Source organism: Lethenteron reissneri, chromosome 18, assembly GCF_015708825.2.
Source record: "Lethenteron reissneri isolate LAM-NWPU_2019-01 chromosome 18, ASM1570882v1, whole genome shotgun sequence".
Lineage (NCBI taxonomy): Eukaryota > Metazoa > Chordata > Hyperoartia > Petromyzontiformes > Petromyzontidae > Lethenteron > Lethenteron reissneri.
This window is the reverse complement of record NC_083796.1, coordinates 14,480,086-14,493,732: the sequence shown is the minus strand read 5'-3', so window position 1 is coordinate 14,493,732 and position 13,647 is coordinate 14,480,086. Positions and strand designations below refer to the sequence as shown.

The following is a 13,647-nucleotide window of genomic DNA, read 5'->3' as shown; positions in this document are numbered from 1 at the left end:
AGAGATAGTACTTTAAATGAGAGCTAATGCAATGTTGCTATTATGAGTATCATGTCCTCATAATAACAAAGCAGTCTGACCACCCCTCATATATATCGTACAAAGTAGCTTCAAAGTGTATCTAAAAAAATCCCCCTCAATAACCTACAGAATAACGAGAAAATATGTACTGTATCTTTAAACAAATAATGTTCAAGACGTGTCAAGCGAAGGCTCTATGTTGCTCTGCAGCCCTTGGTAGTTAATGGCTCTGTGTATTGACGCACCACACGAAGCCTCTCCCCCCCCCCCCCGTGCTGGATATGTTACCCAATTATTATGAAGCTACCTTGTACAGACAGTATGCAACACCACCCTGAAGCAAAACGCAGGAAAATGATGATGGCAGGTACGTAAAGTTTACACTCAACCCAGAGTGCATGTGTGTATGTTTAGATGTGCAAACTAATGTAGCAGTAAATACACCACATACTCAGTGTGTGAATATTCTTTAACTTACACAGGTATATATCGCACTGAATGTGTACAGTGTACGCGGTATATACCATGAGTAAGTGTAGAAGTACAAGTGTCAGTTTGCAACCTGTTTGACCTTGCAGCACACATTCACTGCCATTTCTCCTTAAAACTATTCAGCGTTGCTTGAGATGAAAATGCTTGGAAAAGTGCCGTGCATGTCTTTTGTGGAGTGTTGCTGTGGCGTGCCATCTTATGTAGTGATGTAACTGATTTTTTTCTCTCACGTTGTACCGTTGGGCAGAAACTGCATAGACACTTTCAGCTTAAATAATGTATTTTTATTTTATACATACGTGACTTTACCGAAAGAACCAAAGAGTATAAATAATGTATGTTGAACTTCTGTCGCACAGTATGTAGCCAACCATGTTAATTGGAGGTGCGGGAAATATCGAAACAATACCTGAAGTTCCTCATGGAAAAACAATAAGATTTAAGCCTGTTTTTGGTATAAATATATTTTGCTTCTATTATCATAGAAATTATTTAAGACAGCAATGCAATATTACTCAATAAAAATAAAATATTTGGTACAAAACAATATTAAATTCAATTATTTGTTTTATCTCAAAGGTTTATATATCGCCAGCACACTATTTTAACTTACGGCCTACCCACGCTTTTATCGCATTACGTCAAAGTACTCTGACTTTGCTGAAACAAAACAATTTTCCAGCATGTGCCACTATCGACATCATCCCCACTACGAGTGCACAGCGCATGGGGTCGTGGGGATTCATGTTGGAAGGAAGGGGAGGAAGGAAAAGTGAACTTTAGGAAGGGAAAATCATCTAGACAGGCAATGTAGTTGTCATTGCAGGTTCTCGAGTACTGAGAAACAAACGGCATTCTCACACCCACTACTTTGCGCTGCATTTTTCTCTCCAACCGTGGATCAGAAAATGGCACGCAAGTGCGTGCACGTTTCTTTTACAACAAGGGCTTCACAATTCTAACCTGCTGAAATGGGGTTCTCTCTCAGACTGGGCTCACACTGGCGATCACTTAATGCATGTAACTTAACGTAATGGCCACTTAAGTCTCACTGAAGAGACTTCATGGGGTGTAAGTTAATGTGTCTTGAAATTTAGAAGCTATAAGTACATGTTAAGTAACCTGCCAGTTGATCAGGGTAGGATTAATAGTAATTACACTGCTTGGGAATCTAGTCATGGTATTGTTTACTGGACACGCGCACATCTGGAGATGGCTCACACAACAATGATGTTTAAAGTCATCAAATTGGTTCCTCCTTCTGCATTATCAGAAACAAAACAATATTTTTGGTACAATTTAAGATCTCTTGAGTCCACAACGGGCTTCCGGGAAGCATCTCCATGCAAACTGTGTTGCTAACAGTTTGTATGCAGATGTGTCACGTTCGATTTGCTATGCGAGTTAGGAGCCACTGCCCTAGATTAATGCTGAATTATGGATTGCCCAGGAAGTAACGCTGGACTTGTTTCAAGTATCCCAGGTAGGGAAGCACCTGTGCTTTAATTCTATAGCGTGTGTCGTCCATGGCTGGAGATTACTGGAAGAGCAATGGTGAATCAGTTCCAACCAGCAACTGGAAGGACATTTTACAATTATCTATCTTATTAATCGATGATTGTAAACTACAATTTTCCAATATGGATCTACTCTTACCATCTGAAAAAAATGCAAGCTTTCACAAAGTGGGGTTTGTGTGACTACGCCTCTGCTGTATCCTGGGCGTGCAAGACTAAGGTGGCCAGGGCCAGAGAGGTAGAGACCTTATCAATTCCATACAGCACGGATTTCACCTCCTGAGAAAGGCCCCCGATGGACAGAGACAAAGACAGAGACAGGACAAGGAGCAGTGTGTTAAAAGCAACGTACAGCAAACACGAAATGCCGATGCAGCATGAGACATCGCACACACCACACAGCAGACGATGCAGTGGGGGGCTATTTATGGGCCTATTATCTTTAAATCGCGTTTCTTTGTTACTATACAGAAGATTTTATAACAATTGCTTTTGCAAACTGCAAGCAGACATCCAGATGTGTATGCAAACCGACTCTCAGATGCACACAGAAAAACACACAAATATACACGAGTTAGTGCTTAAGCCAAAAGGAAACGCAGACAAGAAACACTCAAACATCTACTTCCTTTGATTTTTTTCCCCATTTGTTGTGAAAGTTGAAAACACAAGTTTACATCTCCGTTTTTTTATACAGGTAATGTTTTTATGCAATAAAAGATTTTGATTAATGGTGTTTATGGCAATAAAAAAGGTAGAATATAGCTTATATGAAGCCCTTTGAGGGCTGGTAAGAGCAAAGTTACCAAAATGATGGTAATACGTAAAAACATTCTATTATAATTGCATGATGGAAAGTCATCCTTTGACAAACTTACCTTTTCTGCGATCACAAAAAGCTCCCTATGGTGTAACATTTCAAAGGCACCGTCTGGTTGGGCCATGCAACCTGCATGAACCCTGAGCCTCTCGTTTTATATGAAAAATAGCGCAAACTGGCATGGGCAGCTGGTGCACCTCACTTCCTCCGGGAAAATACTTTTGGATAAGAGATGAAATGAAAACTGAAATGACTCTCCGATGCGCCGCACGTAAGCCCAGAGAGAGCCCCACATATCTAGGCGGGGCGTGACACTCCAAGAATGGTGCGTGACAGCGCGCGCCACATCGTTCACTCCGGGTGACATCGTCGCGAGTGACTCAATAAGCTTTAAGAGTTACGTGACGGCACACATTTAATGGACAGTTACCAAAATATTATTTTAGCAAAATGTGTGTTAATATTGCAGAGTGCACAGTTCGGTAAGCGCCTGCAATCGCGCGTTGTACGACTATGCATACCGACGCACGTTCACGTGCATATCGTACCAGTTGCACATAGCAATTACGCGTTATCTTTTTTACGAAGTCATATGTTAAATCTCAAGAGAGTACACACGAGAGGGAACATCAGGCCTGGTGAGGAGAGCCTGGTGGGGAGCAACTCAAGAAGAGGGACAGAAGGGGCGTAAAGGGGGGAGATGTAGCGCAGAGGGAAAGGCACACCAGATGGTCAAGACATGGTGCAAAAGAAGGAGTTTTGAGGGTGACCACCGTAATTTATATGCATGAGAATAAACAGCATCAAGTTAAATTACAGAGATCATAATTGGAGGCAAAAGTGAAGCATCATGCAAAGTTGGTGAGGCTTTATCGGTGCTTGTGGCCTGGCGGAGAAGTAGTCAGAGTGTCTGGGCCGCAGTTGGGTGGTTGTGTGCAAACCCTAAGCTGGTGGTTAACGAAGCACTCCATCTCTGCAGGTTTGTGAAAACGAACGCCACTGTATGGCAAGTGAGCAGTGGTGATTCTATGGAACGAGCCGACGGTGGAATGCGAGATCAACACTGCCACCGCCACGGCCACCGCAAAGCTTGCTTGAGAAGGAAGCCACCGACTATTTTTAGTGGCATGGATGAGAAGTCTGGCAGCGGCTTTCTGGATATCAGCTCGAGTTTAGAGGCGAGATTTTGCAAGGGCATTAGTGAGAGTGATTATAATCAAGGTGAGAGGTGAGGAACGTGTGATTACTGGATGTAGCCAGGGAGGAGACAAGCAGTTGGCAGATGTAGATGGTGTCATTATAGTTTAAGGGCAGCTCCTCTTCAAATACGATGCCTTGGTTATGACTCGAGGTCTGAATAATGGAGTATTACTAAGGTAATTCGAACTTTATAGTTTTATATAATGAGAATTTTATATGAATCAGCAATACATTACAAAGTATTTTTGTTAAATTTTTTATAATTTAAATTTTATTTTATCATTTTTTATTTTCTATCTATGTGACTTTACCGAAAGAACTAAGAATATACATTATAAAGTAGTTTTATTACATGTGTCGTATTCTATTTTTACCAGATCACTGAAATAAACATCGTTCTTTCTTCTGGTTACGTAAAAAAAAATGCCTACAAATTATATCCGTTACTTTCCACCACACTTCTCTGATGACCAAAAATCCCTCCCCCCAAAATCGTGGGAGAATACTTTACATCTAACAACACTGGGCGCCTCGATGGGCAAATTCAACGCACCAGCACGTGTGCAATACACCACCTCGCTGCGTAGGGACACAAAGCTGCCATTACGTGGAGAGACGCGAAGCTGTACAACATGAAGTCACATCGCGCAACAGTCAATCCTCCAGAGCCACTGGCGCCCGTTGGAGAGAGACGATCAGTGCAGCTGGGTGGCACGTACCTCCTTGCCACCCATGGCTTCAAACATCTTCTCCAGCTGCACTCTCAGCTGCTGGATGTTGTTCATCAGGATGCATGGCTGGACATGAAACAAAATAAATACACTGTGAATTGACTGTGAACATTCCCAAACGGAAGTAATTTGTATGTTTGATATGCTGTTGTGAAGTATTATGGGTAATACATCGAACAGACGCTCGTCTGTCTACGCAGAAAAACAAGATGTCTGAGTCGAATTCCCCTACGGCCTTTCCAGCATATTATCCAGTGCCATTTGTTTAAGCAAGAAAAGCCTGGACTAGTTTCAACATTTTGCATCTCACTGGCAAATGGTCTGGAAAACCCATAGGGCGATAGAATAAAAAAACGTGGAGAGACAAACAGGGCTCTGTTGATGTATTTTGTGTGTATATTTCTTCAACTGTTCTCGATGCGTCATACATTGTACGTGCTTAGGGCAGACACAGAAATGAGGGGCTGCATGCCTGCAATAACTATATACACCCAACACATCCTGGAATTCGAATATCTGCATTAATTTAGACTTGTGTTCAAATAATGAATGCATTGTATATTAATCAGGCCAAGACATTGACTGCATATAAAATTGCATTGAACCATGTGGCTATATTAATCCAGCTAAAGATGAATAGAACTCCAAACTCTGCAGAAGCATGGAGCAGATAAGAGTTGAACACATTGTTACAGTGCTGTCTGCCAAGCCGCCCTGGAACCCAATTATGAACGCTGTCCCAAGATAGCATTGGATTAAAGAGGCAGGAAGGATAGATACCACTTTTTCTTTGGAGCAGTAGGACTGAAAATCCTTGGATATGATATCAGCATACTGTAGCAGCACCTTCCCGATAGTCTGAGAAAGATACACAGAAGACGGGTGAAGTAATGCACAACCTTTCCTCGTTGAAACAGTTTCTCAAGTCACGAAAACATGCATTACGATGTAACCGTCCACGTGGGTAAAAACATGCCCCGCTTTAAAAGTAGTTGTTTTGAAATTAGTAAAAAAGGTTTCCTTTAGCAATGCAGTTACCATCAACATCAACGCAGACAGGATGGCATTAGAAGTATCTCAGATAATCCCAAAATAATTAAATAACAATTAAATAATGACTAAATTAAAAAAATATTATATAATGTGCGCATAATGAAAATAAGTATAAATAATATAAATAATAATATTAAGTAAATTCTATAAACATTTAATTAAGCTAATAATAATTACATACGTAATGTGACTGATATGAAGTCACCCCCTGTCCTCTAGCCCCGGGCAAGCTGTGCGACTGGACAATTCTGCGACGTCGCTTGGACAACTGGACGCGGGCCAAATGTACGTGCACCGTTATTTGAAACACACATTTGGAGATTGTTGCAGAATCGTGTCTTTTTTAACATTGCATCATCAATTTGAGAGCAGAATTTTTATTTGCATGGTTTAGAAATCAAAAGCCTGGCAAGAAAAACAATATTTGTGAAATTTAAAATTCCATAAGTGTTTAGTTAAGTGTGCGTACAGAGGAAAATATGAAATCGCTCACTGTCGGTGGAAAGTGTGTTTTATAAAAATACACAGAGGGGGCCTCAAACACAAGTGCCACCGATAAATCTCTGTAGCCGAGAGAAAAAATATACAGCACAGACACTGAGACATGGACATGCGGCTCTTGACTCGGCACCAAAGGCAGTGGTGGGTTTTACCCTTGCAAAGCGGCGCATGTAGTGCCCCACGATCTTGGGGTCAGGGCATTCCAACTTCTTGATGATCTCAAAGCTCTGGTTGAGCTGCGTGAACACATCTACCACCGAACACGAGAAGAGGGCATGCTCTGATGTCTGCTGGAACTGTTGGGGGAAGACAAAGAAAAAGCCATTGCGTCACTCAGCGTAGGGCATACCACGAGAGAAGCATCTAGTGCAGTATTCCTCAAGGGGGTAGGGGATGAGGAGGGAGACAGTGATTGTGTAATATATCGAACTACCCCCAAAATGTTGGTATTCTGCATTCAAACCTGGGCAGCCCGATGAGATTAAATCACGTTTCAAAACTTGGCAAGGAGATGAGCATGGCTCCGTCACCAATTCATGGACAAAAACTGCATTGATAACCTCAACATTTGGAGTGGGTGACAGTTGTAATAAAATAAAAAGTAAAATTGTTTTGAATGAATCGCACAATTTTTTTTTAAAGGGTATTTTATTATTGCAATAAAAAAATTTGGCCAAATAAAAATAGAGACATCAATTTGGAACTTACTTAAGATTTTATACTCCTGCATTAATTGTGAATAAACATAATACGTGTTGCAATTTAATAGGAGATTCAAAAGGACCTTTTTTCCCAACCATGTTTGGAATACGAAACTGAAAGAGAAATGCTGGAAGCCTAATGAGCACATTCTGAGACCTCCTTTGCCAGTAGCACAGCTCATGGCTTCAGTCATGTATACGCGCTTGATTGAGCAGTTAATAAAGTGGAGCGAGCATTAAAGGCGAGCGAGCAATAACATCGATGGTCTTTTATGAATCTCGAGCGAGAAAAGCATTGCAAAAGGTCAGCTACACAAGATGAAAGGAGCTGCAAATATAGAGGATGCTGCACCTGACAGAATAAAGAGATGAGAGACACAGCGTTGGCAATTAAGGTTTGACATGTGCGAGAGCGGATGGCATTTTCATGAGCAAAGTGTCATGTAGCAGTGGACCGAGAATGGCTGATGCTGAGCATTGTACACGCCTGCGTTAACGCTACCGTTGGAGAGCAGTGTTGCTGCAGTGGATCGTAAACTACACTGTGAACCCAGTGAGCCCAGTTCAATTCTCGGCCATGGCTCAGACCAGTGGCGAGTGTTCTCCAAATTGATCCCTGGGTATAACATTCACAAACCTGAGCGGTGAGGTCCAGTAAAACCGCCCATGGTCAACATGGCGGGGAGGCTGCTATCTCACAGTGGTTTGACAAAGTGATGTATATTATTATTAAATATAATTTACATTTACATTAATAATGGCAGGCTTTCATTAATGAGTAGTCTATTTATAAATATAAGTAGTTGGAGATTAGCTAACTGTTGATATGTAGCACAAGTAATAAAGATGTATTTTCTTTAGTCTGTGTGAGTAAGCGCTTCCATTTATTATGCTGTAGTTAGTTTACAGAGATTTGCATAAACATTACAAAACACCGATGTTGAAGATGATTTGCTTGACCAAAGGACAATATTTGCCATACGCATTGGCATAAAACCGAACATATTTATAAGCGTAACTCAGTCTTCTTAAAAAATATACTTATACTAATTGTCCCCAAAATTCTATCAATAATACAAACTGCTTTTTGTGTTTTGTTTGTTGTCCTTCCCCCGCACCTCCGATTAGCACGGTTGGCTACGTACGGTGCGAAAGAAGTTCAACATACGTACGTACAAGCGATCACCTTTCTTCATATGGCACGGAGAAATTAGCAATGCTACATGTGGATATCAAGGTTCTGAAGCCATTCGACAACCTCTGCGGAGGCTCAGTGGATACAATAATCAGTTACTCGTGACACAGAAGACAAAACTGAATTGCAATAGTTCCGGTAATGAGCGCAACAGCGACTGTGGACCCATTTTTACGGTGGGTGGCGGGGCGGGAGGGTGGGAGCAGGGGCGGGGGGAGCCCGCGGCATGTTGGGAGCTCTGTTTGTGCGCCACGGCCCGCGAATTCCGCAAACTACGGTGGCAGCCGAGCGGTGGCGACGGGGAGCGCGGGCGGGGAGGGAGGCTTACGCCGTCCTTCTTGTCACGCTCCAGGGCGCCGTGCAGGAACTCCAGGGACACGTCCTCGTTCTCGTTCAGCCACTGCAGCACAAACGGCTCGAACCACCTGCAGGCGCAGCCACATGCACCCACAAAGACAAAGATGTCCCGTCTAGCCTGTCACACACTCTTGGGGAAAGTGCCACCACGCCCGGCTGCCTTTGTCTCCCCAGCACACTAACCGCTACACTTCCGCCCCCCACACACATACTTACGTTAACACACGTACACCAACATCCCCCCATTTAGCTTTGTGGAATGTAAAGGGCAGTGCTATAGCATGGGTAAAGAAACAAGACAGATCAACTTGTGTTTTCCTAGCATAGAGCACAATATCCTACATGCAACAGAATAGAATTTGAATGTATCAAGTGTCTACATTGCACCGCATCTCAATCAGAATACGCAAGTAATTTCCTGCTCACATGGCCATTGGAGCGTTGCTCGTCCCCTGCTTACGGTCCGGAGCCAGTGGTAGAAGTCCCTCATTACTATGGAAGGGATGACTCTATCCATAGGACAACTGCTTTTCCACGTACGTGGTATCTCAATATTGTGCATACGAGAGAGGCAGGCCTACGGAAGTCATTTGTTTAAAGAGGAACTTACTTTTTCCAGAGGGGACGGAGTAAAGAGCAGAAGTACAAAAGGCAGGCAGAGAATGAGATGACAATGGGTGAAGGTGATGAAGGTGATGGAGGTGATGAAGGTGATGAAGGTGATGGAGGTGATGGAGGTGATGAAGGTGATGGAGGTGATGGAGGTGATGAAGGTGATGGAGGTGATGGAGGTGATGAAGGTGATGAAGGTGATGAGGTGATGAAGGTGTAAATGAAGACACTTCACGGGGAGAGCCAATCAAGGCAGAAAAGAGATTGGTTTTGAGATATGAAGGCATATGGGTTTAATTATATGGAAAGTGTACATTATTGCCATGAAATACAATTTATTTTACCAGCAGAAACCCCTTTGCCACAAATCTAGCAGATGGACAGCGCTCCAGAACCCAACACTGCTGCTGGGACTTCCCACTGTTAATGTTAAGAGTCTATCTTGCACACTGCAGGCAGTGCTGTCTAGTCGTGCATGACATTGTTTCACTTCACACACCATGCCAATTGTAATACCCCGAGAGCTGAGCAGGGACAAACAGATCAACTGTCAGATTATTTGCAACGATCGGAGATCATTAAACCGAGCGTATACGTGAAAATGCATACACAGAATTACACAGTAAATCAAAACTCTAACACCGTGCCTGGGAAGGGGATAGGTTAGTACATTAACATAACACTACCGCATGGAACCACCTGATTACATCGTGCCATCATATTCTGCGTTGATGTGCGGCGGCGGCGCCATGGTAGGCCATTGTGTTCAAGCGTCACGGTCCAAATTCGAAAAAATATATTCCTGCAAATGACTCAATTGGGATTACACGCAGAAACATCACCCCTAACCGTGAAACTACTGCCGACTGTGAAACATTAGCGTCTCTCTTAGTGGAAGCATTGCGCGATAAGAATTTAGCGGAAGTAGCAAATAAAAATAATCATAACCGTTTATCATTAGATGACAGTAGTGGTGGAGCAGGAGTGGAAGATGTCAGCCTTCACGTGGCCCACTCTGTTATGTGAGAAATCACGACGAACGCCATCAACGCGGCTACCGAACATCGATCATCGATCTCCCAGTCTCCAGAGCAACAACAACACAAGCCACGCCAACGGCACTCTTCAGGGCCAAACAACGACAGCGCGCCAGATAGGCCCTGGGACAAGGATCATCCAAATGAACATTGAGGGACTCTTCCGGGTGAACCGTGAGTATCTCGCGATCATAACGAACACACCTAACATTGATGTCCTGACGCTCCGAGAAACCCACGTCTTTGGATGTCCCTACATGCCAGTCGCTACCACATGCACGAATACACAACCTCACGAAGAGCCATAATCCCCCCACCCTCCACAGTGGCGGAGCAGGTACGTGGGCGAGAGCCACAATGTAGAAGGGAAGGGACACTACTCACACTGGGTATTCGGGGACCTCTCCCTTGATGGCCGGCAGGTCCCGCACATACTCGTTGTAGAGCCATTTCACCTTGAAGTGCAGGTTCATGTAGTCGGCACTCTTGCACTGCCCGTTCTTGCTGTGCTCTGCAGACACACGGAGAGACCACGCTTACTCAAGCTGCAGGAGAACGAAGCGTGTGCAGGTACGCGTGCACACAAAAGGGCGATATAAAATATTAAGTGGTGAGCAGTAGAAACATATAAAGTACACGCTTTGCAAAATATGAACCGGCTCGCAGTATATAGATATATTTACTGCTAAGCCTACGTGTTAAATTGATATATATCTAATTTTATAATGTAGAGATTTAACAGCACCACCTTACAATGCGTTAAAATGTAACACCAAATAGTATACAGGGCTTGAACAGTTTGATGCCTGGACAAGCATTAATGTTTCACACATTACAGTATCATGGTAGAATAATGGCATTGCCTGCGTTTCACAGCACAGTCAATTAATGACCACGCTGCAATTCGACTTCAGTAAAGATATATGCACATGGATACTACAGATAATAAGTCCACTCCAGATGACACACATTCAAAATGACACAGGGCTTACTTGCACCTGTACCGAGCTTCTTCCGACGCATCTTGCTCCCACACATCTGCACCGTCTTTATCGACTTGCACGTGTTTATATCACCGTTAGACTAACATAAAGCGCTTACGTGCGCCTGTACCTGACGTTTCACGACACTGTAACTGTTGCTGACTCGCCTGTGTTTCGTTATGACCGTTAAACACCTATCGTTTGTGAGTTGTGCACGATTCTTTAAGAACCCTGCCTCTCACTCTCTGCAGTGTTGACGTTTTTGTCTTTTTGGTTTGTTGTTGCTGAGCACACGCATCACGGATCTCCCAGGTAACTGGCCAAACGCGACCATCTATATAACAAATAATATAAACTTGCACAAACTTAAATCGGACACAATACCCTACATAAAATATACAACAATCAAAGAATGCAATCAATCAATATTCACTTGGTACGTGACTTTAAACATTATAATCCGTGATGGCGTGCCGTAAAAACGTGTTTACATGATTTCAGACTGCCTCTCGAATATTAATTTATGTAATGCTGAGAATCCTGAACCTATATCTAATCTTTAAGCCCCACACACAAAAGCCTCGTCCGAGTTCAATCAGTAAAAAGTTGTCCGACTCATTAATCTGCTGAATGTCAGTAGTAGTGTAAGCCTCTCTGAATCAGTTATTTTTGACAGGCATCAGTACAGAGTGAAAGCAAAATGCATCACATACAGATTCATATTATAAATATATTAAGTGCCAAACACAAAGTTTGTCTAGTAAATTGCTCTGACAATTCTAAATAGGGGTTATAAATTGTGCAGAAATCGTCCTCCAGTAACACTTATGTCTCTCAGAAAAGCCTCTGCGGGAGGTGCCAGAGATTATGAGCCTTTTGTAATGACACCAAAAAATGCCATCTGGGCCATGCCTGGGGCTGAGGATTTGCAACATGACATTTTTTTAAAAATGAAAAGCCTTGAACAAATGGGTCATACATTTCAGGTGGCGTACAACATCAGTAATACCAGAGTCTATTGTTTAATTCTAGATTTGAAGCTTTCGTGACTGCAAGGATTCACTCTTTGGTTTTTTTGGTAAAGTCACGTAGGTAAAAAATAAAATAAATGAAAACTAAATTATATCACGACGCTTGTGTTGCGCCCGAAACGTCGTGATTTAATCCAGTTGTTTTCATTTATTTAATTTAATTTTTTACCTACGTGACTTAACCGAAAAAAAACAAAGAGTAGTCTATTGTTTCCCTGCTATCAATGTTTTCAGTGTATATAATTCACCATATTAAGACAATGGGTGGAGTGGTGATGAGATTGTCAGCGGCACTGTTTTATTGAGTTGGAAAGCTGAGTTTAATTCCTGGTCAGTGATGTCTGAACTGGTCCAACTGACCAGCATGGTGAAGTATAGTCAAACAAACCCCCATAACTGACACTGTGTGAGAAAGGGCTTCATTTCGCAGGCGATTGACAAAAGGCTATTTCGTGAAGAAGAAAGTTGTTATTCTTTACATATTTTTATCAATACCGGTAAATAGCGTGAGGAGGGCATATTGGTGGCTGCTGATTTGAGTTTATGAATGAATGGCAAGGTGTTCTGCTCTCATCAACATCCAATGTAATCACTTGCATGTGATATGAATGTGTTCAACAGAGGTGTCAACCTGGAAAATCTCATCTATTTGATTGCCTGCCACCAGTTGATTCAAAAATCAATAAATTCGTTTCACCTCGGTATAAAATGCTGTCCAGTGGTGCGACACATGACAAATAATCACAGACATATTGGACATTTTGTTGATAACCTCTTTGGAGGGAGAGATACCTCAACGTCAAGTACTGAGGGTGTATGCTGCTGATGAACAATTTCGGGACAGTTGTTAATTTGTTTAAGTAGCTGCTTTTTTGATGAATAATCTTGACGTTTAGCATATGATAGTGGCAAGGACCCTTTCACGGTCTTCAAATGATAGTTTTTGTATCCAGCTTATCGTCTGCATACAGTAAACAATACTCGTAATGCGGTCAGGCCACTCGTTGTTGATGCCCAACATTGTAACTGCTAACAGAGAAATTTTTTTTGAGAATAAGCAAAAAAATGTATTCATAAATATCACGAAAAAAATGTAAACTAAATGTTTGATTTATCAACACGGCATGAAAGCCCATATAAATGGACATCCCCGTCATATGCAACCCACGGCAATACAATAATACGCCGCTTTACGTCGCAATTGTGTGGGGTCGAGGCGACGCCAATCTGGTAACGGCGTTAATAATAACTTGACGACGTCCAAGCGCATTGCTGCAATGACGTCACTGCATCCACGTGGTCACAGACACCAACGTGGCATGAACCCTTTGCCGTGTGCTCTGACAAGTGCAACCCCCACAATGCACTGGATTCCCGACTGCATGTGGTGACACAG

The 13,647-nt window shown here is 42.6% G+C and overlaps 1 protein-coding gene across 5 annotated transcripts in view; it reads right to left on the bottom strand.

The window, feature by feature from the left end:
• Positions 1-13,647, bottom strand: part of LOC133343901 (protein unc-13 homolog B-like) — a 174,415-nt gene that overhangs the window by 20,432 nt on the left and 140,336 nt on the right. For all 5 annotated transcript variants that reach the window (XM_061553886.1, XM_061553890.1, XM_061553887.1 and 2 more), the window contains 5 exons: positions 10,622-10,748; positions 8,560-8,656; positions 6,488-6,631; positions 5,562-5,639; positions 4,770-4,847 (listed from right to left, as the gene is read on the bottom strand). In XM_061553886.1, the coding sequence (XP_061409870.1) occupies positions 4,770-4,847; positions 5,562-5,639; positions 6,488-6,631; positions 8,560-8,656; positions 10,622-10,748 (524 nt within the window). The remainder of the gene's footprint in view (positions 1-4,769; positions 4,848-5,561; positions 5,640-6,487; positions 6,632-8,559; positions 8,657-10,621; positions 10,749-13,647) is intronic.